This window comes from Echeneis naucrates, chromosome 12 (genome assembly GCF_900963305.1).
Source record: "Echeneis naucrates chromosome 12, fEcheNa1.1, whole genome shotgun sequence".
Classification (NCBI taxonomy): Eukaryota; Metazoa; Chordata; class Actinopteri; order Carangiformes; family Echeneidae; genus Echeneis; species Echeneis naucrates.
This window is the reverse complement of record NC_042522.1, coordinates 626084-653928: the sequence shown is the minus strand read 5'-3', so window position 1 is coordinate 653928 and position 27845 is coordinate 626084. Positions and strand designations below refer to the sequence as shown.

Here is a 27845-nt window from a genome sequence, read left to right as displayed (position 1 = left end):
CTCTCGCGAGTGAGAGGGAGGGAGAGGGGGAGAGAGGGTGATAGGAAGAGACAGACAGAGAGCGAGAGAGAGAGAAGCTCAGTACTGAACGGTTTTCTTTATGTAGATTGGAGACTTTATTCTGCAGCACATCTGTCTCCCTCTTATTCTCTGTAACAGACATTGTGTTTGCGATATGTTTTTCAAAACTTTTTAGAAGTTCTTCTCTGTTCATCCATCTTTCGGGATAAGGCTTGTACCACTTGGAGACTGGTAACACTGGTGTCATCTTCTTCCTTCCTTCTTTCCTTTCATCCTGCACTTTCATCCTTTTTCCTGCAACACCTGCTGGTCCCATATTTCATGAATTCTGCACTACAGCTCAACTCCATGAACTTCATGCAGCAACATGTTCCTGTCTACAACCCCCCCATGCCTGTCTCACTCTCTCTCTCTCTCCCACTCTCAACCCAACCAGTCGAGGCAGATGGCCGCCCCACCTGAGCCTGGTTCTGCTCGAGGTTTCTGCCTCTTAAAGGAAGTTTTTCCTTGCCACTGTTGCCAAGTGCTTGCTCATCGGGGGATCTCTTAGGTCTCTTTAAATGAATTTATAAAGAGTTTGGTCTAGACCTGTTCTATATGTAAAGTGCCTTGATGTAACTTTGTTATGATTTGGCACTATACAAATAAATCTGATTTGATTTGATTTGATTTTTATGATTCAGGGTTTATATTGGAGTGTGGGTCAAATTTTGTCTTTGTTCAAGCCTCACAAGAAGCTGTGGCATCGTAATCATGGTCAAACATGCTAACAGGCACGCCTTTCACAAGTACCAAAAAACTTTGTTGTTGTTTTTTGGATAATTTCTCAATATAATGTAATATTGTGCAATTTAGTTAAATGCTGTTGAGTTGTTGAACAAACGATCACGAATCAAGGACTAAACTAAATCTTTTAAACAGAGCCTGCAAAGTTATTGCCACTCACTCCGCCATCTTACAACCTCGAAAACATCTTGTTGATGTACATAGAGCATGGATTAATTCGAGGAGCGACTCCCTGATGAAGTCAGAAAATATCAGCACTTCTCAAGCCTGAAGCTAAACAAAGAATCAACTAGAGCTGACAATAACCATTCAGGAAAGGAGCGCAGCCCCCTACCGCTGTGGTGGTGAACTGTTCCACAATGAAATGGGACGGAGAAGTTCAAAGAGATGGCTTCACGGCAATGGCAAAGGTGCAGCATTGATTTAACGCAGGACCAAAAAAACTAGGCTTCATTGAGGAAGTCAGAAAATATGAGCACCTTTACAACTCCTCAAGTCAGAAGTTAAACTAGAGACAACGATATCAACTAGTTGACGCAGGATCATAATTGCGGGGAAACCCACAGAGAAATTCCATGGGAATTGAACCCATGACCTTCATGCTGGGAGGCAACAGAACTACCCCCTATGCTACCATACTTTCATTTACATCACATTAATTTTAATTAATGTGCTTATACAGTATAACTGCCTCACTGAAACCAGTCATTAACCAGTCAAGTGAATTATTCTGGTCCTTCATTCCCCTACAGCAGAGGTCTCCAAATCCAGTCCTGGAGGACCACTGTCCTGCACGGTTTTTGCAAGTTTCCTGATCAGACTTCAGCAGAGCTTGATGACGAACTGATCATTTAAATCAGGTGTGTGTTGTGGCTCCCAACTGCCAGGCAGTGGGCCAGATAAGACCTGGCAGTGGCGCTCAACGTGGTTTTCCAATCTTCCAAATCAGCTGTTGCGTTCTTCCAACATTTCTTGGAGTCTTTTGAGGTTGAGTTTTTACTCAAAGTACAGAAAGTATTTGAACAAACAGCATGAGTGGTTAGGACTCCAGGGACAGACCCCATGTGTGTGTGATTTCGTTGTTTCCTAAGATCTATCACAGCGCAATACATTTATATTAGTTTTTTTGTTCTTAACATAGTCATTTTTAGCTCATTTAGTAATTGACATGGTAATATTTGTGCTCTTCGGTGTCTATTATAATATTATATGTGTTACATGTATTCTTTATTATTCAGCCAGGTATTGCTCACAGTTTTTCTAAATTTTCCTTCAACATGTCCTGGAGCAGGAAATATCTAAAACATGCAGGACAGTGGCCCTCCAGGACCAGATTTGGAGACCTCTGTCCTACAGGTTGATAGTGCAGTGTGAAAAAAGTGATATTAAAGTTTCTTAAAGTTTGTCTCGGTAAGACCAGACTGCTCTCTTTATCTTGGCTTTTTGTTCAGATCTCAGTTTGCAGTGGAAAAACTGAAACACTTGTCCTCTCTTAACCAAAAGTTCACAGTGCAGCAGATCACAGATAACCTTTTAAAAACCACTGAGTGTCAGGATGGTGGGAGGTAACTGGATTACCCAAAGTAAACCCACACATGCACAACAAGAACATGCAAACTCCACACAGAAAGGCCGCCACATTCGCACACTTTACATTGTTGAAAAAGGCTAAGGCTACATGTCATCTGTTTGTCTCCATGTGCCAATATTGAAATTGGTTTTTGAGGTGAAATAAAAATATGAGCTATGAGAGCTTGATTAAAAGAAAAGTGAGCTGCCTGTCTCATGATTCTATTATATATTAATAATAAATTCACACTATGGGCATATAGAATATTTTTTCACACAAAACTCACCTGTAGTAGATAGGGCATTACAAATGTGATGTACTACAGCAAACAGAATAGTAACTGGACTTTTTATTTTTGGTGCACATTTTTCTTGGCGTAATACTGAAACGTGTAATTTAAAGACGGTCCCAAAGTGGACCACGCCGAGTGACGGTAGGTTGACAATGTGTAGCCGCATTATTCTGGTAAAACTTGAAATCGTGAGGATAGTTTACAGTAATCATTTAGTATATCAAAGTATGATTACGTATCTATAAGATACAGTCTTTAATCATGCTGGCACTGCCGTGGTATTCGATTAAAAGCACAAATAATAACGAATGTCAAGCTAATATCGAATAACCAGCCAACTTCACCACGGTCTTCACACGCACCCGACAAATCGGTGTCCAGGGGAACATCATCTGACGTAATGCCTGACAAGGAAACATCACCTATGATGGCCCGGATTCTTTTGTCCACCTCTGTGGTGCAGACATCCTCTTGGCCTCCACTAGTAGTTTTTCATTGACTGTCTTGCTTTTGCTAGACGTCTTTTTCACACCATTTTTTTACTTCTGTAACAGTGCGACGAACAGGCGACACGGATTTTTACAGCACTTGTGGTTTTTCCCCACTGCTACGCTTTTGCCGGTCCTTTAAATCCGCTGCTGACACTGCCAAAATGACCGATTTCCCTTTATGCATCTCACTCAGCAGGACCTCGATCTCTGAACTGGTAAAGTTCCTCTTCTTTGTCTTTGATGCCATTTTGTGAATAAACACCTCCTGACAAGCGTGGTAGGTCGCGCAGCCTTATATGGAATTATTGGGGCGGTAATTATTCTCGTGAACGCGCGCTCACTTACGCACAGGTGGATGCTTCATGTTTACGAGGGTCATTTACGCAGTTGTCTGAAGTTAAGAGCGTTTTTTGAATCTGACGTGGCACACTCGTAGGAGCCCACTCTAGGAGAAAAAGTAAGAGAAAGTTACAAGAAGAATACGAAAATGTTGTTGCATGAGGCCCATTGCAACTGCCCCCTTGACTTGTGACAGGGACATCCGGGTTATCCGCATGTGTGCTGCAGGTTAGACCAGGGTTTCACACCTGATGTGGGCAGAGCTTATTTTTTTTCCTGATTGAGAAAACTCCCCAACCTTTGAACCTGGCAGAGGCTGATAGAAAGAAAGAGAGAGAGAGAGAGAGACAGACAGAAAGAAACCGATTTATAATGGCCACGATTTTCACTCAGGACGCGGTGTTGCATTTCCTGCAGAACCACGGAGGTTCCGTGAAAAACTCGGATCTGCTTTTACACTTCAGAATCTTCATCCGGAACCATGCAGACCAGGACAGAAATCGGGAACTCTTCAAGAAGTATGTCAACTCTGTGGCGACAGTCAAGCAGCAGGAGGGTGTCTCCTACGTCGTTCTCAGGAAGAAATTCAGAGGACACATTCAGGACGACGTTGGCGAAGTCTTTAACATGACGGCGCGACTCTCAGCCCCACAGAGCAGCGAGTCTGGCCGGACTGGAAGAACGGAGGAGCAAAGGCTGAAACCACAGCTGAGCTATGCAGCAACAGCGGCGGCATCAGAGAAAACGCCTGCTCAAATCATGCCTGTGGCTGGAATTGTGATCAACAATATCATCCAAACAAAATTGAACCCGAAACAGAGCCAGCAACGGGTAAACAGCGCACCGAATCCTTCTGGTGGATTAGCAGCAGTACAGGTGGTATCCCAGGTATCTGAGAAAACAGACCGAGAAAGCAACTTGTCGAAGCCTGTTGTTCAAGATCGACGGTCTACGGTGGCACAGCACGGAGTGGGTGTTGGCTTGCATCCTGCAGTTACACCAGGGATCTCTACAGGCAGACATTATTGGGAAGACAGAGAGCAGGTTTCAGTCTGTCATAGCTCTGGAGGGAGAGAAGTTTGTCAGCAGTATGAGGCAGGTCCTGGTCAAGAGACACCTCTTTCTCCTCAGTTTGCCCCACGGTGCTTCAGATACAGACAGAGCTATAAATCAGCTATTTCTTATGATGAAGATGACAAGGTCACGATAAGTGCTCCTCTAGGAGACACAGGAAGAACCATCTCCACCTCCTTGCCTTGCATCATAGACACACTTGCACCTCCGTTGGTTGTCTCTGCTTCCTACTCTCCATCGGAAAGGAATATACCTAAAATTCACATTCAGGATGTCGAAGAGAAGGTGCAGCCTCTTTGTTACCCGGATTGGGGGTTTGAGTCAGAGGCTTCACACAAATACATTATCCCCCACAATCATCAAAAATCGCATGTTTTAGGCACTCAGCTGAAACCAAGACAGGATCTTCATCAACCCCAAAGGTCGTCATTGTCACTGAGTCACAGTAGTAAACTCTCTCCCTCATGTGATGCTGGCTTTTACAACAGTGACAGGCCCCCATCTTGTTCCTCCAAAGGATCAGAGTGGAACAGCAGTTCCATATCTCCACAGGCCAATGCAGGTATTACAACAGTCTGTATATGAATAATTATATATCATATCTGATCAGAGTTTTCTGAAGATTGTCCATAAATACTAAGAATAGATTAAGAGCAATAGGAAGGATATTCTACTCGCAAGAGTATTCATATATATATATATATTTATTTTTTTATTTTATTTTTTTTGCCTTAAACCATGTGCTTAAGGTTAAAAATGGTTAAGGCCTCATTTAGTTTTCTGTCAACAGTGCAATGATGTGTGTGAGCAAAAATCTCTATTTTGGCGTCATCTTCCCACAAGCTACTTTTTTGTGTCTGTCAGCAGTGGGGTCCTCCTGGGTTTCCTACCATAGCATCCTGTTTCAGTCATCTGGCAACGGACAGTGCTAGCTGAAACTGTTGCACTATGTGTCAGCATGTCAAAGGTTGAATAAGCTTTTCGCTCTCTTAACTGGTTGCATGTGTTATTTCTGTATTGCAAGCAACTGTTTCTTGCTACAGCTGACTTTAATGACAAATAAGAGGCCCATCACATGAAATAGAAGCTTACAATTTTTGAGAAGGTGCCAGTAGTTAAGCCCAGTCTATTTTTGGAGTTGTGTGTCAAATGAAGTCAGGCTTAGCTTTATTTATTTATTTATGTATGTATGTATGGATGTATGGATGTATGGATGTATGGATGGATGGATGGATGGATGGATGGATGGATGGATAAGCATCCATCCATCCATCTTCTGCCACTTTATTTGGGACTGAATGGTGGGGGCTGCAGTATAAGCAGAGAAGCCCAGACCACTCTCCCTGAACACATGCTGTAGTTCTTCCAGGGGGATCCCCAAGCGTTCCCAGGCCCTGGACCAGCTCTATATGCTCTACATGGTGCTTGAGGGTTCCTGGGAGGTTGCCAAACCAGTCCATATGTTTTGGGGACAAGGCATTTGACTGTATCCTCTTGGCATTCTATGGGAGGTGGTCTGGGAATATGGGGTCAGGAACCTTTGCTACAGGCTGTAGTCAGACCAGGAGTTTGCTTTGCATTGATGGCAGTAAGTCGGACCTGTTCCCAGTGCATGTTGGACTTCAGCAGTTCTGTCCTTTGCCACCGGTCCTGGGGCCTCTTTTAAAAAACTGTGTGTAGAATCCTTTCTAAAAGTGTACTACGCCCAAAAGCCAAAATCTGCGTGCACCAAAAACTATTCAGATTTATAAAACCCTGCGCACACTTAATGCAATTTTTCTTTTATAAATCACAGACTGACTACAAGTGTGTGCACCTGTGTTGGCTTCATGTCGTGCCCTGTACACACCTACTTTAACCATATATGGTCAATGCAATGCACCTCATGAATGCGGCCTTCATATTAAATAAGACTCAGCTACATGTGTTATGTCATGTTGGAAAAAAATGGCAGATGGAAGGAAAGGTTAAAAAAAGAAAAGTTTCTGAGGTTCCACCTCAGAAAAATGTCTTTTGCAGACATTTGTCGGTGGAGGCACAAAAAACCATCCTGTTAGGAGGTTAGGAGGAATCACCAACCAAGGGAAGCAAAGTGAGTGGCAACAGGTTGCTGCAACTAGGAACACCGTCAGTGGGACGGAGCTCACGGTGCTAGAAAAAAAGTGGTCCGATATAAACGTACATCTTTTTATTCCTTTAGGCAGCACATGTTTGTATTTATACAAATTTATAGCTTAAGTCCTCCCACCGCCAGAGCGTGGCTGCAACTGGGGGTGGACCTGACACCGATGCACACAAAAATCACATCCATCACTGGCGTCATTCTGGTACGCCTGCAAGTGGTCGGGTGCTCATCGAGTCCTGAAGTGAGTCTTGCACCCTGTTCATATCCCGCTTTCTTGCCCTGCCTCCAGGTCAAAATGCTGGGGGGTGGGGGGATACCATTCTTCTGTGCCATATTGTGTAACAGCATCCTTATAATATAGCACAATTTGGCAGGATGGTAAAGAAGCCTGCCCTCCAACGCATCCAAAACATGCCACCAGCAAAACGTCTCATAAGACAGTCATCATCATGGGCCAATAAGTTGTTATGGTCCTCAGCCATCCTCTCCTCCTCCTGTGCTCCAGGAGTGGACAATATGACTGAAAGACAGTGGTGATTGAATATAGAGAAGGGATTTTGATGTAGAATTTTCAGCTAGATTCTAAGGCGATGTTTCCGAAACAATTACTCGGTACGATGCAAAATACAGTCTTCCCACTCTCCATTTCTTCAATCTGACTTCAGTTCACCACCACATCGTCTGTGTCACCAATGCCCCTTTTCCTCCAAACTATGTGTATGCATGGGTTTCCGTAATTTCTGTATGGGTGCGCACATTTTCCGTCAAGTCTGTTTTTCATAGATCACAACCTTTATGTAGAAGTGACGCATGCAAGTTTTAGGTCCCGTTTTGTGCATATGCAACGTTTATAAATGAGGCCCCTGTTCATTATTTTTGTAGGTGTGGCCAGGGAGTGTCCTAACCACGGGATTTCACCCTTGCTTTTTGCAGGCGATGTTGTCCTGTTGGCTTCACTCGAGCTAGGACCTCCAGCATCTACAGGGACAGTTTGCAGCAGAGAGTGGCAAAGCAATCACAAGAAATAAACACATGCATGCCAAAGCATTTGTAATTTCAATTATTTTCTGGGATAAGTGGTGCAGTTATGTGACAAAAGTGTAAGGGTGCCGAAAGGGTGTCAAAATGACATATATTTGCAACATAATTTTTTAGAGTTGTTCACGGGTTTGAGAACTACTATTTTGAAGCCAAATGCTTTAGCTTTTGGCCATTGCTATGTTTTGAGGAGAAACCATATGTGAAGGTGTAGGTGAGGAGTAGAAATGGTTATTAATAGCTCTGTACTTCATCCTAATTTTCAGGTCGTTCCATGTAGTACAGTTGGTCAGTCACATGGTAGCCAAATCTAAATGCATGCTGTGCTTTATGGTCCATTTTTGCTAAATGGGGGCACACTGTGATTTTGTTAGGAAAATGTTTAGTGTGGTAACAAATCAACCTTTAACTCCTTTTTAAAACCAGTTCACTTTTCAGACTCAGACTGTCCATTTTTATATACTATGTTCTCAACACAATAATCTATTTCTTTTTGTTTCACTCATGTTAAATACTTTTAAAGAGACCTCTTAAATGTCACTTACATTTGCAAAAATCAAGACTCAATAATTTTTCTGTCCTGCCTTTGATAGGGATCATTTGAAATTGTAGTTAAAACCTGACATTGTCTGAAAGTAACATTTCAACTCATTTTACATGGGTTATGTGAAGTAGTTATATATGGATGGAATGCGAAGGGTGGTGCCATCTACATAAATGTGTTTTAGCTACTTAAAATCTCCAAAAAAAGGCAGCAGCAAAAATATCAATCAGTTGTAGAATGTGTCTAATTTTGAATATTGAATTGCTTTATCTTACAATGTATATTCCTTCAGAAAAACATTTTTCTAGAACTACTTGTGACAAGCACACTTAAACTTCACTCTTATCAGACCTAAACAGCTGACCTATGAGGTAATATAGTATTCACCATAGTTCCGCTTGTGTGTAGTAACATAGCAGTTCAAAAATTGACAAATTTTACTTCCAAACAGTAGCATGATGAAGCAGTGAAACTATCTTCTATACTTTTTTTTTCCCCTTTTGAGAGGGTTTTCTGTATTTGGTTCACACAGACTCTTTAACTATGTACAGCTACATTTGACCATTCCAGGTCAAATAATCCAGATAATAACTTCCAGTTATCTGACTTTCACATGTCATCGGATGAAACATAGTAAGAATACTGGACCCTTAATTTCATCCAACAGGTGAACTCTATGATGACCATGAGGAGGTAGAGTCCAGTGAGGGATCTACTTGGGCACCAGTGCTGTGGCAGAGGCCAACAGTCACCAGGCGGGTCAGCAGCCATTTGAGGAACAGGATGTGCCGCAGTCTAGGGGCTGATCTTGACCAGCTCCTTCAGGAGGAGGCAAGAGGAGGAAGTGAGGCAGCTCGACTGAATCGACTCCATCTGATCTCTTCATCACTTAGCCTTCCCTACAACCTTTCATCCTCTTCACTGTCATCCTGTTCCACACCGCCTCAATATTGCAGCCTTGCCGATCTGGATGATGAGAAAGGAGGGAGAAGGATCATCACTGCTGTCACCTCCTCCACCACTCATTATGAAGAATCTGGGAGGCAGGTAGTATTTATCCCTCAAACAGTTTTTCTTATTGCTACAAATTGAGATTTTTTTATGTTCACTACAATTCACCAGTTCATACTCTGGAAGCTGGAGTTGTAGAATAATCATTAGCTACTGTTCAACAACTAAAGATGAACCCGATGGTGATCCAATGTTTTTTTGTTTGTTTCAGCTTAGACAGAATTGAATTTCAATGTAGATGTAATATTTCTGCCAAAACTATAACACTAACACCTCCTGAGGTGAAATTGGAAAAGGAAAACACTCTTCTAAGTTATGCTCAGCTATTTATCATTGGCCTTAATGGCTATAAACCTGTCTGCAAATTGTAGGTTTAGGCCTACAGTATACATCTTACAAATTCAGTTTTGTGCTGCTGCTGCTGCTGCGGCTCGATGGTAGCCCTTGCTGGCTTGCACCAATCCTGGCAAGTCAGGTGATGGTCGATCCATTTGGAAAATACATAGTTTTGCCTGAAAAGGCAATCTTGAAAAAGGCGTATGCAAAATATAAGCCACATGGTCTTCTTCACTAGTTCCCGCCATTTCCCTGTTCCCTAAATCGTCTTGTCTTTCTCCCCTCCACTCACTCACTGTTTTAGTGGGTCACTTGATCTATATATGTTCTCCAAGACATTTGCGAATACCTGGAAGATGTTGTGACATGGTCCTGCCCCCAAACCCTCAATGAAACATGATTGGCTAAGACATCTGTCAAACTCAAATTCACCCCCACATCGACTTGAATTACTGGAGCCTTCGTTACAGCCACTAAAGGTCCAGCGGGAGGAAAAATTGTGATTGGTCTGTTTCCTGTTTCCCAAGAAATATTAGTCTAAGTTTATAACAATGATCTATAAATTACTACTAGTACTGACTGAATAAAAATCATATATATATCATCAGTAGTACAAAAATTCTTTCAATATTTTTTCCTTTTTCACCTTTGAATACCTTGAAGGCCCAGAGGGTTCCCCTCTGCTTTCTAAGGTTATAAGAGGATCTTTTGTCTCTATTTCCTAATCTTTTTTTCAATAGGTTGATGGTGGAAGGCATAAGTAAGCTAACAATAACATACAATAACTTTGTATGTCCTTTTCTAATGGCTTGTGACTGATGACAGGTCAGGATTTAGTAAAGCTAATGTTAGTTCCTTGGCAGTCATTGGTTCCTCTGGAGCCCAGGGAGCACAGCTGGCTAGTGAAAGGGGCAGCAGGTGCCTGGACGGACGTCTACTCCTTGTTCAGAGAGGACTCATCTCTGCTCAACAAGCATGATTTTATCTCTGGCTTCACTGTTCTGCACTGGATCGCGAAGCACGGAGACCACCGAGTCCTCAACACCTTATGGTATGCAGCTAACAGTTTTGTTTTATTTAATATATGCTACCCTCAATTACACATAACCCACTTCTATGGCTAGGAGGATAACAAAATCAAATGGTCACTCTCTGTTTAGTCAGTTTCACAAAGTGTATCAAATACAGCTTGCCAATTCAGGTATGTGGTAGTGAAACTGTATATTGGATTTTTGCATTTGCATTGCAAGATCATTGAAAATAAACAGGAAAGTGGGTTGAAAATTTTGACTGGTAGTGTATGTGGAAACTACTTCATAGGAATTATGTTACTATTCAAATATGCCCATATGCTTGTGCCCCTAGAGGTCAGTTCAGAAAACCATTCAATTAATTGTCTGGAGAACATCAATTTCTCTCCCATGAGTTCTCACGGGTTTTCACTGAGTGGCCAGGGGAGGAACACAGTTTAAATAATGAGGAACAGCATAATAAGTAATATGTTTTTAAAAAGAACTGCCATAGATTTGGCATAGAAAATGTTGTCCAGTGTTTCTGAAAAAGACAAATATGTAAGAAACATGTATGATGACTGGTCATTTGTTTCTCTGATGGTTTTTCAGGTATGGAGCTCAAAAGGCTGGTTTGATGTTTGACATAAATGCTAGGTCAACATGTGGACACACGCCTCTTCACATTGCTGCTATCCATGGCAACAAGAATATAATGCGGTTGTTAGTTAACAAGTTCAATGCTGATGTGAGGCTGAGGGACATGGCTGGAAAGAAGCCCTGGCAGTACCTGAACTATCACATGCCAGTGGACATTTTACAACTGTTGGGCGCACCAACACGGGCTCCTGTGGGAGGAGTCAGGAGAGTAGATGTAAGCTGGGAAAACCAGCAGCACCAGCAGTGCAAGCAGCGCAATCGCCGTCAACTGCATCACTTCTCTTCCACATCTTCAGGAGAGAGCCGACTGACCATTGCAGGGACAACAAAGGTTAAAAGGTCATTGTCGATTGCTGCATTCCTAAAACGCAAACCAGTAAACCAGTTTCATGGAGATCAGTTTGAACCCTAAATAATATTTGGTAATATTTGGTTTGGGTCTAAGCATCAAACAAATTCAATAGTTGCTATTTTATGACAGTAATCCTCACAGCAGATGATGAACCTCGATGTATTACAGTACGCATTACCTGGCTGACAAGTAATTGTTGTGCTACTAATATCACTTTTCATTCAAAAACCTTTCGAGTGATCCTTGGTGAATTTAAATACAGGTTAGAATGGATATTAAATTGTATTCAGCTACCAATTCACCTTCCAGTGGAACCTGAGATGTATCCTCCAGACTGCAGCCTCAGCAGTAGGATACAGACTCATTCGACATTACCATCAAGGATGAGCATATTCTAATCAAACATCATTGGACATTATTTACACGTTTACAATATAATTAAGTCATTTTGTAACAGATATTTTACAATGGTGATGTATATTTGGTTACGTTTTTTTTTATTTCAGTGTGTCCAATTTTTTTGTTTTCTGTCATTTCTATTAGTATTTGGATTGTACTCAGGCCCTAACATGTGGTACCATAATGACATCACAAGTTAACTCGACATCTTTCTCAGCAAAAATCTGAATCCATTTCCAAACACAACTCAATTAACTTGGTTAGTACAATTGTATTTGTAATTAAGTAAATGATGTCTGTTTTCAATTGCATTTTCTTGTTTTCTTGTTACTTTGGTCACCCATTTGCAAATTCACAAGTTGCTTTGGTTTTTACAGTAAATTCGGTTCATTACAAAAGTGACGCCCAAACTCAGATGATACCCAGCTGTCATCCATGCTTGGATAATGTGTCTTTGATTGACTTAGAATGAATGAAGTGAAAATAGTGAATGGCCAAAAGAATGATCAACATTATTCTTAATGGTGAAAACTGTAAAATTATCAACAGCAATTAATTTTTGGGGATTTCTAGTGAGTAAAACCAGTTTGCAGGAGAACAGCGTTGCAGAAGCATGCTGGGCCTGGGAGAGAAGCATAAGCAAAGTGACAATAGTGATGAGAGACAGCTGTGGAGGAGGGGCTAGTTTGGACCGTTCGTGGGTCAGAGGGTCCCAGGAGGAATGTGTGCCGTAGTTTGTGCATAGTTAAAGTTTAATTGGGTGACAATATAGTGTCTGTTTGTTTGATTGGAAGCAGTGATGTTGGTGTGGTGGGGTGCTGAGGAACATAAGGAACATATATATATATATATATATATATATATATTGAAATTACTACAACTGCACTTACACATACACACACACACACATCTTAGTTAAAGTTAGGGTCAATTGAAGTGGTTGGTTTCTTGACCATGAGCACTGAAATATTTTTAGAAAAAAAAAAAACAAACAAAACATTGCATCAGTGATATGGTCAGTGGAACCAATCACTGACAACCAGCAGGAATAACTTAGGCAGGTAAATCAAGTTTAACATTGGTTGTGAAAGTGGCAACAAAATGTTCAATCCCTTTGGAGAGACACTTTAGGCTGTCATTTTCCTGACATCTTATTTGTTTTTGTGGTCTTGCTTTGTGTACACTATGAGACAGGAGATTTTTGATGGTCCTTTCTAATTTAAGGACATGATTCAGGGTTTAGACTTGGATATTGCTCGAGCTTCTTCACAAGTATGAAAGAAGATACAAACGTGTGTAAATGTGAAGAGGTTTTGTTTGAACAAGCACAGTCTGCTGTGAACATTCCATAAACAAAGCAGTTCAACCTGTTATGTAATTGTGATCCAAACATTACATAATGCTCTAGTTTCACTGCCAAGCTTTATTGGCATGAAAGAATTGTTGAATGTCAGATTTTTGAATGAAAATAAGTTAAATAACTAATAATTAATTAACTAGTAGTATAGGGTTATCAGGGGTGTTTTTGTATCGATCATGAGCTAAGTGAAGAATATCAGGGCATCCGCTGTGCTTCAAATTTGGACTTTACAAATCCTGGTGAATAAATGCATTTATTTACAAAGTGGCAAACTGCTGAGTAAATAAAATAGGTCATTTTCAGCAGCCACTGAAGGAAAGTTAAATAAATATTTTTGGAGTTTGGATGAATTACCATTCTTTAAAGAAAAACACAGTTTTGGCATATTTGAAAACTAATCAGACTGACATAATTTTTATACAGGAGAGTCACCTAAATTAGGGGGAGAAGGTCAAAATTAAAACAGGATAGATTGGACAAGTGCGCGAAATGGTGTGCTGATTTGGTTATAACAAATACATGTTATTAAGGGAGGTTAAAGATTCAGAAGGACGGTTGATATGTGTGCAAGCAGTGATAGAGGGAGTGAAGTTGATATTATGTAACATCTACCCACCCAATGAAGGGGACCCAAATTTTTTTCATAGCATAAATAAGACCCTGGGAGAGATGGATGGTCACACAATCTTAGCAGATTTTAATGAGGTGATGGATCCCATCCTGGACAAAAGCAGGTTTAAAGGTCCATGCAGTAATAAAGATAGAGATGCAATTCATATGTTAAAAGATTATATGGGATTAACAGACATATGGAGGCTTAATTACCCCCAAGGGAGGGAATTTTTTTCTCATTGTCACAAATCATATTCCAGAATTGACCTGTTCTTGATTGCAAATTAATTGATAATGTAGTGAGCTGTGATATAAGAACTATTGCCATAACTGATCATGCAGCAGTGGAATTATGTTTGAGGGTGGATTTCGAAGTGGGTGGCAGGTCTAGATGGAGAATGAACACCTCACTATTACAAGACAAATCCTTCAAAATATCATTGGGAGAAGATTTAAAATCTTTTTTTGAAATAAATAATCGGTAGCACAGAGGAAATTAAAACAGTTTGGGAAGCATCCAAAGCTTATGTTAGGGGGAAATTGATAGCATTTGCCTCTCAAAGGAAAAGAGACAGCCTTAATAAAATCAAAGAATTGGAGGGAGAAATTAAATAAAAAAAAAAGAAAAAAAGATTTATTTGAGCATTATTCAGAGTCACAATATCAGGAACTTTATTATGTATTAATAATAATAATGAAATGTATTATAAAAAAAGTAGCATATGCCATAAACAAATTTTTATGAAGGTGGGGAGAAAACTGGAAAAATATTGGCTGGACAAGTAAAACAGAAGGGCCTTTCAAATACTATATCAGCCATTAGAACCCTTTCTAATGACACCCTCGCAACTTCAGTTAAAGATATAAAACCAACAATTTTATGAGAAACTATATACATCAACGGTGCCTAGCGGTAATGATCAACAGGAGCGAGAAATGTTCTTTTCCAACATAGATATGACTCTAGTTTCTCTGATCAGGCAGAGAAACTAGAGTCTCCAATAACAGAGTGAGATAAGGACAGCAGTCTCATTAATGAAAACCGGGAAATCGCTGGGTTATGACGGACTTCCTGTGAAATATTTTATATAGACATATAGACAGTATATAGACATTCTTTCCCCAGTCCTGCAGAAGGTGTATCAGGAAGATTTTGAGAAAGGACAGGTGTCACCTACTTTTAACAAAGCCTTAATAACTATGATTCCTCAGATGGATAGGGATATAACAGACCCACCTATTAGCTTGCTCACTTTGGATTGCAACATTTTAACAAAGGTGTTGGCCCTATGCCTACAACAGGTTCTCCCCAACATTATACATCCTAACCAGGTGGGCTTCATGAACAGATAATATAACAAAATTGTTACATTTATTGCGGCTGAGCAAGTCAAAAAATGTCCCAATAGCTACAATCTCTCTAGATGTCGAAAAGGCCTTTGACAGGGTGGAGTGGGGCTTCCTCTTTTCTGCCCTGTCACACTTTGGGTCCGGTCCACGTTTTTCCTGGTGGGTTAAGATATTATATAAGGAGCCTAAGGCTGCAGTGATAATTAATGGGGTAATATCACCATTTTTCAGCCGCTCTAGAGGGACTCGTCAGGGTTGCTCTCTGAGCCCCTTATTATTTATAATTCTTTTGGAATCGTTAGTCAGTATTAGGAAGAGTGATAACATCAAGGGAGTTGAGGCTGGCGGAACACAAATTATTGCTTTACGCAGTTGACATCTTGGCCGTGGTAACTGACCCTCTGGCTTCATTACCACACCTGATGGACACCATTCAGTTATATTCCAAGTCTTCAGGCTACTCAATTAATTGGAATAAATCTGAGGCTATGCCCCTGTCTATGTTATGTTTCTCACACATGGTACAAAAATTTAAATTTAAATGGGTTCCCAAAGGTATGAAGTATTTGGGAATTAAACTGAGTCAAGATCTGGATGAACTGCGTTTACTGAACTTTAACGCTGTACTTGAAAAAATGAAAATAAATCTAGAGAAGTAGGGGAAGATAAAACTTACATTGTGGGGAAAGGTAAATATTAAAAAAATAATTGTAGCTCCCCAATTTAACTATGTGATTAGGATGCTGTCGATCACTATACTGCCTGAAATCTTTAAGAGGTATGACAATATAATTAAACGTTTTCTTTGGGGAGGGAAAAAAGCCAGAATTAAATTTTATGTGCTCCCAAGGAGAAAGGACGAATGGGGTTACCGGATCCATGTTTGTGTTATTTAGCCAAATATTGGAAAGAGACGGAAAGAGACATAGACTGGATGGAAATTGAGAAAAAATTATGTCTGCCATTTAATCCAAATGAAAGACCGTCTCAACGAGTTAACACCACAAACCCAATTCTTGTTCACTCTGGGGAATTGTGGATCAACTACATAAGCTAATCACACTATGTTCAAAAGTACACCTCCTTGTGGAATAATCCTGCCATTTGTATTGGAAGAACAGCTGTATGTTGGAAGCAGTGGCACTCGAGTTTTTATGTCTTATGCTGACCTTGCTCATAAATTCAATCTTGTAGGTAAAAAAAAAATTGGAAATACCTACAAATGAGAAACAAACTTCCAAATGTAAAGTAAAATCACATTCTATTATGTAAGTGGGGATTCATCTAATGTGAGGCTGCTGTGGCAGAGGGACCTGAGGACAGGGTTGATATGGTTGGGGATTATTTCATGGTGTGGCAAATATGTTAGGAAAGCAAGAGGAGAAGTTCCTAGAGGATAAGATTATACATCACTATTACCACTATTATAGAAATGTGCTCTAGTGATGCCATTTTCGGTTAAAGTTGTAGAAGTCTTAAGTAGCGGGATTGGCTCAATGATCCCTCTGACTCCTGATTTATGTTTATTAGGGAATAAATCCCAAACATCCAATGTTTCAAATGCTGTTATTGGGTTACCGCATCGAGAATCATCCTGAGATATTGGAAGAGAGTTAAACGTCCAGGTGTGAAAGAATGGACAGACGCAATGATTGAGACTGCGTCATATGAGTGCATGCTTAATAGACTAAAAGGAAACGTGGAAGGAGGCATCACCTCCTGGGATGATTTTTGGACTCACTTATAAAACTGATGAAGATCCTGGGTAAAGCTCAGGAATGAATAAGTTTCCTCTGCAACTGATGCACTTCTCATGCAATGTAAACCAGATTTTGATTTATATATGATGTAATTATACTGTTATACTGTAACAAGTGAAATACATAGGAATACTTCCACAAAAGAACACAGCATTAGATTTAATCAGCGTGCTGACAAAAACCAGAGACAGAGCCTTCTCTCTCAAAATGTCTTCACCTTGTTGTTGAAAACAGTGCAATAAAAGACACTTAGACCCAGAAATATTGACATGGTCTACTTTGTCAACTTTTTAAACTAACAATAAATCGAAAAAATAGGATACATTCATCTTCTACCGCTTTTCTGCTTCCGTGTCGCGGGGGTGCTGGAGCTAATCCCAGCAAACATTCTGGGTGAGCGGCGGGGTACACCCTGGGCAGGTTGCTAGTCCATCAAAGGGCCAACATGCAAAGACAAACAGATGAACAACCACTCACGTTCGCATTCAGACCTAAGGTCAATTTAGAGTCACCAGCTAACCTAGACATGCATGTCTTTGAACCGAGGGAGGAAACTGGAGTACCTGAGGAAACCCACTTAGACATGAAGAGAACATGCAAACTTTGCACAGAAAGGCCCCCGGCCGGGAACTGAACCCACAACCTTATTGTGGGGCAACAGCGCTAACCACGATGCCACAGCATTTTAAATGCTAGACATACTAACCTTGCTTTGTGGAGTAGGCTACCAACTGTACAGTAACGCTACATCATACAATTACAACAAAACTATCAGGTAGTATCTTGCTCTATATCATGTAACATCTGAATATACTGTATTGCCCAACCTTAAGGCATATCATTGGCACAAATAAAACAAAGAACGTTTAATAAAAATAAATGGTTTGCAAATATGTCTATCAAAAACAGTTCAAATAAAATTGGGAAATGGCAGAAGAGTTACAGTTTGCTCAAAGACACCAATTTTCTCAGTCCATCCTGTAGCTGTGTGTGTGAGAGAGAGAGTGATATCAGTTTCAAAATATATTAAATATATTTGAGTAATGGGATAGAGTAATCTCACCATCTCAAAGTCCATAAGGCTCCTTATTAAGGTAACTTAGAGGTTTTTTTCTTTCATTTGTCTGATTCGGCTCGCAATTGTATTATCTCGTTAATAGTAGTTAATTTGCTGCTTTTTTCTGACCATCCATGTCAAACATCTGTCTTGATTCATGACATTGATATGGAGGGCCAACCCATTAAACAGCATGCATAAAGAGTAAATCCAACTAGACGTGCGTTGATGCAGCAGGAGGTGAGTTATCTTGTTTAACATGGCTTAGCTGTTCCTAGTACGAGTGTGTGGAGTTCTCCTGACAGTACCCCTAGTTTTTGTAACGATTATAACGTCAGGTAAATTCTATCACCAAACCCAATACATTTCCGCTGGATGGAGGTGTGAGGGCCATTTCAAAGGGGTAATGTGTGTGTGTGTGTGTAAGACACTAAGTTGTCCGCTAGGTGTCACCTTTGTGTACCGGATCACATGCCTACTCAGGTACAAACCTTTCATCAGGTAACCATTAAAAATCAGAGCAGAAGACGTCGTCACCTGACTTCGCACATATGGAACCATGGACTTTGGACTGATTAGGAGTACATATGCATTTTAATAACTGCACAGGCACTTTAAGAGGAGTAACAGCTCTTTATTGAGGATTTGCACAATACATTTTAACGCATTGCTTTTTGCACATAAGTATAAGTAGAAGTACCGTATTGAATATTTATCACCATATTTAGTGTCCTTGTAGGTTCGGGCTTTGTTGGTGGGAGCTGTTTTGGCCACGCAGTTCCAGGGACATAAGTAGTGATGGGTCTGGCATCACCAATGTATCGGCGCATGCGTTGAGCTCATTGTCATTGCGCGTATCACTTTAAGAAAGATACAGAAATTGTTTCGAACTGATGCGCCAAATTGTGTTTATAAGGAAGCGTATCTGTCAACGGGATGCATCTGCCATAATAATCTCTGATCTTTTGCGGTTCATCAACAAATTCATCAAGAATTATGGAGCAGCCTCAAGCCAAAAGAAATGTTTCCGCCGTGTGGGACCATTTTCCACTTGACCTATCTGAATTCAAATTCATTTCAAAGTGACTCTTAGTTTACTAGTCATTATTTTCAGCAGGCTAAATGTCACATTTGTTCGACAGAACTTTCCTATTTAAACAAAACCACCTTCTCAATGCTGAGACATTATAGGGCCAGGCATGAGAATGAAGTCCCAGATACACCCAGGATAAACTTAGTTATATAGCCATTCTACAACTTTCTCACAGTTGCTTTATTGATAATTAATTCCTATTAAAGAGCGTAATCCTTCAACCTTGCACACACAGGCAGCCATACACCTACATGAACACCTGAAGCATCGAGTCACAGACAGTGCTTCCAATCTGGAGTCATTAAGTGTGTTGACCCTAGCAACACGTCTAGACCCCAGATTTAAATCACTCAGGTTGTTGCTGTTTGAAAATAATGTACTAAAATGCCAATTTGTTGTTTTTAGATAACCTTTGGCAACATCTCAACATTGAAGTGGGCAGGCAGACCAAAAGTGATGCCATCCAGGAAGTGCAGCGATACCTGGCAGAGGGCAATATTGCCAGGATCTGATGAGATACTGGGACAACTAAAAGACAATCTCTCCAAATCTCTTCCAGCTTTCCTTACAATTTCTCTGCACTCCGGCGTCATCTGTGCCGTGTGAGCGGGTGTTTTCTACAGCTGGAGAAGTTGTATCAAAAAAGTGTAACTGACTCAATTTCAAAACATTGGAAAAACTTTTTTGTTTTTGTTTTTTAGAAAAAAAAAAAAATCCAGGTCCACAAGCATCCTCATTCACAACACGTTCACTTAGATTTTCACGTTCTGATACATGTTCACATTATTTATTGACTGTATTTAAAAATAACAAAGATGGGGGCCCCCATGAGGAAACACTGGAGCTAAGAACTATGTGAAGGTTTAAAATGTTCTTCAAATTTTCTTTTTTATGGGTCCCATTCACTTGCCATGTTTGCTCAAGGTTTACTCTCCACTTTACTTTCCACTTCTCCAGCATTTGCATGTCAAGCGCTAATTGGCTCCTGGGAAATTCAGGGACTTCTTATTGGCTATGAAGACAGCATGAACAGTGCAGTGCTACTCTAAGTGTATCTAATCGCACAGCATGCGCTGTACCACATTTTGATAAAGTTTGCCTTTGTGTATTGAAAGGTTCAATAAAATATTGAATATATGTTGCATCCCTCATAGATGTACTAGCTAAGTTTAGCTGTCTGTCGTGTGGGTTTGCTGAATCTTGTTCTGAGAATGACTTCTTTATTCACCTGCATTCTGCACATCTTAAAGTATACCTTAAAATCAGGTGCTCGCTCAAAGACTGTAACTGTAGCTTGAGCACAACTTAGCATCTCTTTTGCTAAAAATGCAAAGTCATACTCATACCAGTGCTGTTCAAGAAGTGACACAGCAGCTTTGTCAGATAAATAGGTTGTCACAGCCACTTCTTCAAACCAAAGTAAAGGCCATACTAAAGAAATATTATGCGGACATGGATGAAACAGTTGTGAAAGAAATGATCAGTGCTGCATCAGAAAGTAGCATGATGATATTGCGTCAAAGATGGACCCTTAGGAGCTGCTAAAAAGAGAGCAGCCTGCGTATGCAGAGTTTCCACTGGTCCCATAGAATATGTTGGGAAACAAGGCGCAAAACCTCTTCCATCTGTTTCCATTATTCCCATGTTACAGAAGTTCTTAGTAAAAATGATGCTTTAGACAAAGCTATGTCAGAAAAAGTTCACATCCCAAAGGAGTACAGATCATGTGCAGATGGGCAGTACTTTCCTGAAAATTCACTTCTTGCAAGGGACGAGTTCGCGACGAGCTCTTGGCCTTTACGTTGATGACTTTGAAGTAGCCAATCCTCTTGGAATGTCAAAGCTGAAACACAAAATATAATCCAGCTTGCTCTATTGTGCAATATCTCCACAGTCAAAAAGTATGGTTATGCAAAGGTTCTGCAGCCTCTTATCTATGATCTAAAGTTTTTGGAGTAAAATGGTGTTTATATTCGTGCAGCAGCATTCTGAATCAACTGAAGGCCTTTGAGAGATTTGTTTGAACATCCATATAGTAATGAGTTACATTAGTCCAGCATAGAAGTTACAAATGCAAGGAGTTAGCAATTTTCAAGACCAGGCTTAAAACTTGTCTGTATGACAGAGCTTACAATTAAAAAGTTAAAGTCCATCTACTTGTTAGCTATGCTGCTATAGACCTAGGCTGGGGACAGGACTGAGCATCTCTCTCTGTCTTTCTCTCTCTCTCCCCCCCTTATACGCGCCAACATACCAATAACCATGCCCATGCGAGTCTCTGTGTCTCCCAGTTCCCCTCCTCTCCCTCCCTGTCCTCATCTTGCAGGAAATGAAACATCACTAACCCCATGTTCCTGCAACCCCTGCTGCTCCCATACCTTCATAAATTCCATAGAGCGTAATTTCTATGAACTTCATGTAGCATCATGTTCCTGTTTACACCTGTTTTGAATATTCCATCCTCCAGCTCATTCTCTCCCTACTCTACCCAACTTTGCCTCTCTCTCTCTCTCGTCATGATTTGGCACTATACAAATAAATCTGATTTGATTTGATTTGATTTGATTTTTAATAAGGTTCTTTCCATTTCTTATTGGTCACTATTGGTCACCCAGTTTTTGTCTCAGGCCAAAGCATCACTATTCAAAGAATAGCTAAGAAAATTTGTTCCCCTGTCTGAGGTTTGGACAATGCATTTCGAAGGAAAGCATAAGTTCTTTGGAAGGGCAATTCACAATGCTCAAAACTTAAAGAATGTTGCATTGACATTTGGCACCAAACACCAGAAAACAGTAAGTTACCATCTTGACTGTAGTTAATTTTTCAGACCATAAGTTAAGATGACAAAGGTGACCCTGATTTTGCTTGCCTCTTTCCCTTTCAATGTTCAGACAGTTCAAAACATAACACCAGGGTCAGTGTTTGATCTGTCATCGGTCTGTGTAGATGGAATCAAGTATCATTCAGACATGATACTCTCTGCTGGCTCATGCTCAGGTCTCACTGAATTTGTCTGGATTAAAAAAAATTTTGCATCTAACGCAGACATTCTTTGTTTGCCAGAAGATGACAGTATGGCACATAGAACATTTAAGATTTTACCAACTTCACTGTAATGATGTGACTACTACGTGTGTGGTCAAGTTGCAAGAAATAAATGATGTGCTCTTATTGTCAGCATACAGGGTACAAGGAGAACCTATGATGAGACTGAAACAATTTATTATATACATGTTTGTCACAGGAGGCGGGGGTGATGCCGGAATGAGGACCCAATAGTAGGGGCCGCGAGAACCAGGTTGAGGTGAAAATGGATTTTAACAGCAAAAAACCAAAAACTACAAAATAACAGAGAGGCAGGCAGGCAGACCAAACAGGAAACCATATGCCAAAGGACCACAAACATAACTGAGAGACAAAAGGATCTGACACGGACAAAACAACAAACAGGACTTAAATACGGAGTGAACTTAACAAGACAAAGGTGAACCACATTAGAGCAGGGAAGGCAATCACAGGAGGGCACAATCAGGAAGTAAAGCAATGGGCGGAGAACCCAGACTTCAAAATAAAACAGGAAGCGCTGCAAACTTGGGAACAGAAGGCAGAGGCAGCGCCCCAAACTCCGGAGGCGGCGGCACAGCGAGACTGAAACTGACTACTGTGGAAACCTAACTGTGATAACAGAAACAGTAGAGGTCAAGGACCAGTTACTCGGAATGAAAGTGTCATACCAACTGACCGGCTGAGAGACTAAGCAGGATGGACGGTGAATTTGACAGGGAGATAGATGATGACGCGTGTGGACCACCAATCTGGAAGCCGTTGCTGACGCAAGTTCAAATGGTAATATCAGCAGCCGCTGCAATATCAGATAAAGAAAAGAAAAAGAAATAAGGGAAATTTGAAGAGGCTTTGAAACAGGAAAAGATGGCAAAGATGGTACGGAAATAGAACCATTAGGCAGAGTAATTTGGAAAAAAGAAAAAGAGTGCCAGGAGGAGAGGGATAAGGCGAAGCAAGAGGAAGAAAAGGCGAGCATCATGGGGAAAACAAAGTGGAAGAGAGAAAAAAAAAAGGAAAAGGGGAGGAAAAAGAAAGGAAATGGTGGATGAACGTTGGATTATGGTGGCAGGGTATAGAACATAGAAAGAAACAGGCAAGTTCAAAAAAGAAAGCTGAGCCCCCTCCATACACTCCCCCACTGGGGAACGTTGAAGGAGGCGGAGCCCAGCCGGGGCTATACCCAGTATTAAGGGTTTCAGGGGGAGAAGTTTTTATGGATCCGCCGCCGGACAATACTGGACGACAGGGAGAGACAGACAGTAGAAGGGATCCTTTTAAGGAACGAAGCGAGGGAGGAAAAAAAAACAAAAAACAAAAAAACAAGAACAAGAGATGTTAGAAAATCGACTGAGACGCATGGAGGAACAAATAAAGAGGGAGCAAAAGGTGAGAAGGGAAACAGAGAGAATGCATAGGAGAGGTTCACAGGGAGGAGGTTTACAGGTTTATGGCAGGATGGGAGTGCAGGGCAGGTCACAGGAAAAATGAGCGGACAGTGGGCAGAAAGCCAGGAGGACGCCTGGCTCGGAGGAGAAAATAGAGAGCCTGAAGAAGAAGCAGAGGATAGTGAGACAGGTAGCACTGACGGCCTAGAGCAGATGTTGGAGGCATCAGGACAATTGCTACAGCATATACACCAGAAGTTAAGCGAAAGAGGAGAGACTGTACGAGCAAAAGGGACACATACAACTCTGAGATAATAATGACATAATGACTCTGAGATCCAAGCAACACAAGGGGCCAGGGTTAGCCATGACATTACTGTCAATAGCACAAGGACATAAATACCGACCTTTCGGACTGGGAGATGTTCAGGCCATAGTGGACAAGCAGGAAGATGCATGACTGACGCTGACATGAGAGAAATAGAGACTCAGGCAGGGACGCTACGACATGGAGACGATGAGAGATTCACCAGGTTTAGTGACCAAATAGGAGGAGCCATACGCGCAAAATACCCCCTGCCCATCACAGCGGTGGTACCTAAATTTAAATGGGAAAATAGCCAAAACCCCAGAGATTTTCTAGATATATGTAAAGATAAGTGGATCCACTACACCGGTGCACACCCTGGTACGCCAGCCACATGTGGGACAGGCACCTCATACATCACCTGGCTAAGGCCCAAGACAAAGGTAGCCAAGAGGAGGAAACCATTAAAGGTTTACAGGCTCAACTGTTAAAACTACAGTTGGGAGAAGCTAGGCAGAGAGCAAATGACAAAAAGAAAGACACTAATTTGGGAAAGGCAAAGGTTATGATGGTTTCGGGTGGATCTCGGGAGGAGGGAGCAATGCGTTACTACTGCGAAGAAGGGCATTGGGCTTGTGAATGTCAGCACAGGCCACGGGGACGAGGCACAGGATATCCTCAGTTCACACCTCAAGGGCACCCTGGGTGTGGAGCCAGTGGGCATGGTCCTGCCCGCCAAATGTCAGTTTCCGGTGGCCAGTCCTGGTCATCCCATGCCCAGTGACAGACCCCACAGAGAGACTTGGGTGGCATCTTAACGGCAGACCCGATGATACCCGTCTTAGTCGACAAACAGGTGCTGCCATTTCTGGTCGATACCGGCGCAACGTGCTCCACGAAGGACACCTCTCAACCAGCTGCACTGTCAGACCAAACTACCACCGTCATGAGTTTCTCTGGGGAATCACAAACTCTGCCACTGATCAAGCCACTGTTAATTACCGTGGGGAAGCAAAGCCTCATACATCCGTTCAGTTACTCTCCAACCGTGCCTGTCAATCTCCTAGGCAGAGACTTGTTGATAAAACTAGGGACATCCATGATGTGTGGACCAGATGGACTCACGGTGACTCTACCAGATGGGACTTAGTTGCCCTGTTCCAGGAACCCCTCTAAACAAGGCAGTTATCTCCTCCAGTCAATGCAAGGTTCCTATGCGGACATCTATTGGGCCATGCTGAAACCTGAAACTACTGAACACCGTGGCATTCTCTCAGCCTTCATGGGGTGGAAGCCCTGGATAGCGTCCCTCGAGCCTTACATGCCTCCCCCTGATTCTCCACACATAACATTGTTTTACGATCGTAACCAAACAGAATGGTTCCAAGAAAGGTTCTTAAAACAATTAAAGGGGAAGGACTGGCAGATCACCACCTAAAACATATACGTCGATCCTGTGGGAGTAGCAGCAGCGGTGTCCCTGACACCAGAACAATTGCAGTGGTATCAGATGTTGGAAGAGGCCGCCCCACATGTGTCTCTAGCTTTACAACCTAAACATCAGGCTAAAGAATTGGGTGGGATTGTAAAACTAACAGCACAGGATGATTGGGTTATCACAGACGTTCGCGGCGTACTCTATTCGGCTAGAGCCAACATATACTCAATTCAAGTAGAAGCAGTAGATAGCTCAGTTCTGGAGGAGGCCCAGGTCCCCTGGGTTTCACGGAAGAGAAAAAACAGATCACCCTGAGGCTGTCATCATTGACTCTCTACCAGAGTCCCTATGGGCGCAGGGCCCGACAGATGTGGGACCGGTACAATGTGAACCATTAACTTTTGAGGTTAACACCTCTGATCCAGCATGGATCAATCAGTACCCCCACAAGCCCCAAGCAGAGGAGGGCATCGCAGACGCCATTCAGGGCCTCATATCACAGGGCATATTGGAACTTTCTGTGTCTGCTTGGAACACTCCTATTCTACTAGTCGAAAAGAAAGCCACAGGTAAATACAGAATGACACATGATTTGTGCGCCATTAATGACATTTGAGTGACTCCAACCGTACCAGTGCCTAATCTCTATTCGGTCCTGACTAACCTGGCCCCTTCGCATGAGTGGTTCACCTGTATTGATTTGGCTAAAAAATTTTTCTGTCTTCCCTTAGCGGAAGATTGCAGGGATATCTTTTCATTCACTTTCAAGGGAACTCAATGGAGGTACACTCATTTACCGCAAGGCTTTGCATTGTCCCGAGGACTGTTCAATCAAATCCTTAAGAACATGTTGTCAGAGTGTGAGCTCCTAGAGGGGGTCACACTGGTGCAGTATGTGGATGATTTACTTCTGGCCGTGCCCACGGCAGTAACTTGCCTGTAGGCCACCTCACGATTGTTGTTTTGCTTGGCTAGGGCAGGGTTTAAGGTCAGTAAGTCAAAACTTCAGGTGACCCATAAACAGGTCACATTCCTAGGTCGTGTACTATCTCAAAAGTCTCTCACCAGCACACAGAACCACTATCCTGCACCATCCACACCCGCAGAAGGTCAAAAACATGTTGTCGTTCCAAGGGCTCACGGGGTATAGCCGTCAGTATGTCCCCAACTACACCGGGTTAACCCAGCCCCTGAGAGCCTGTATTCGGGAGCAGGGGATGAGGAGGGGAGGTGAACCTCAGTTTGGATGTGTCAAGAAGCGGAGCAGTCCTTTATTGCATTAAATAGGCTCTGGGTACTGCTGCGGATCTGGCTACCCCAGATTATAGCTGCCCATTCTTCCTCGATGTTTCTGGAACAGGAGGAGTGATGAATGGTGTCCTGTTCCAGAAAAAAAGGGGGGGGGGGAGTGTTGATCTGTGTGAGCGTAATGCTTCACAGAATGGAACAACGACACCCGCAATGTACACAGCATGCAGCAGGTTTGGCCAAGTTGATTCAGAAAACCGCCCACATAGTCATGGGACACTCCGTGAAAGTCCTAATGGCACATAGTGTCGTAGCATACGTGCACTCTCAGGCATTTACGTTAACTTTGCTGCGGCAACAGAAACTGAGCAGAGTGCTGGATGCCCCCAACATCGCATACACACATGAGGGAATCAATATGGCAGAGAAGATAGGGGTAGGAGAGCAAAGGAAGAGAAAGTCAGACCAGATCCACAAGCTGAGCCCTTAGAAGGGGGAGTGAACCTATACACAGACGGATGTTGTTATAGGGATGAGAAGGAAGGGTTAAAAGCAGGATATGCAGTTGTGCAGGAACAAGCAGGAAAGTTCACTGTGAGAAAGGCAGAAAAGTTGAAAGGAGCACAGACTGCACAGAGAGTAGAAGTAAGGGCATTAAAGATGAGTGCAGGACAGAAGGTTGAACGAATGAACCAAACCGTAAAAAAAAAATTGGCCAAAATCTGCGCACAGACTGGAATGGATTGGGTAACTGCATTACCACTAACACTAATGGCTATAAGGTCAGCCGTAAATGCCAGTACCGGGTTCACTCCGTTCGAGTTACAAATGGGGCGTCCTTTCCCTGGACCTCAAGGTCAGGCTCCTGGAATGAGGAAATCTGAGGCGGAAAACAGACCTCCAAAATCTTATTTTGCTGAATTACAAGCATTGTTGTCTGCTTTCTCTAAGCAGGTCGGCCAGCAGCGCTCAGGAAACCAGGCAGCAGTCATTCCAGGTCAAGAGTGGGTCCTGCTGAAGGTGCACAAAAGAAAGTGGACTGAGCCCAGGTGATGGAGAGAACGTCACATGCAGACTCAAGGGCAAAGGTGACACCTGGTACCATTGCAGTCAGTGCGCAG

The 27845-nt window shown here is 42.0% G+C and overlaps 1 protein-coding gene across 2 annotated transcripts; it reads left to right on the top strand.

The window, feature by feature from the left end:
- Positions 1 to 3517: 3517 nt before the first annotated feature.
- On the top strand, positions 3518 to 20431 carry sowahb (sosondowah ankyrin repeat domain family member B). 2 transcript variants are annotated; one of them, XM_029516005.1, is made up of 4 exons: positions 3522 to 5135; positions 8948 to 9327; positions 10491 to 10678; positions 11250 to 12359. In XM_029516005.1, exons 1-4 carry the CDS (start codon positions 3872 to 3874, stop codon positions 11707 to 11709), a joined length of 2292 nt encoding a protein of 763 aa, XP_029371865.1. In that variant the 5' UTR covers positions 3522 to 3871; the 3' UTR covers positions 11710 to 12359. The 2 variants fall into 2 exon arrangements, with proteins under 2 accessions (XP_029371867.1, XP_029371865.1); XM_029516007.1 differs by lacking the exons at positions 10491 to 10678; positions 11250 to 12359 and adding an exon at positions 19686 to 20431 and having other exon boundaries at positions 3518 to 5135.
- Positions 20432 to 27845: the final 7414 nt, after the last annotated feature.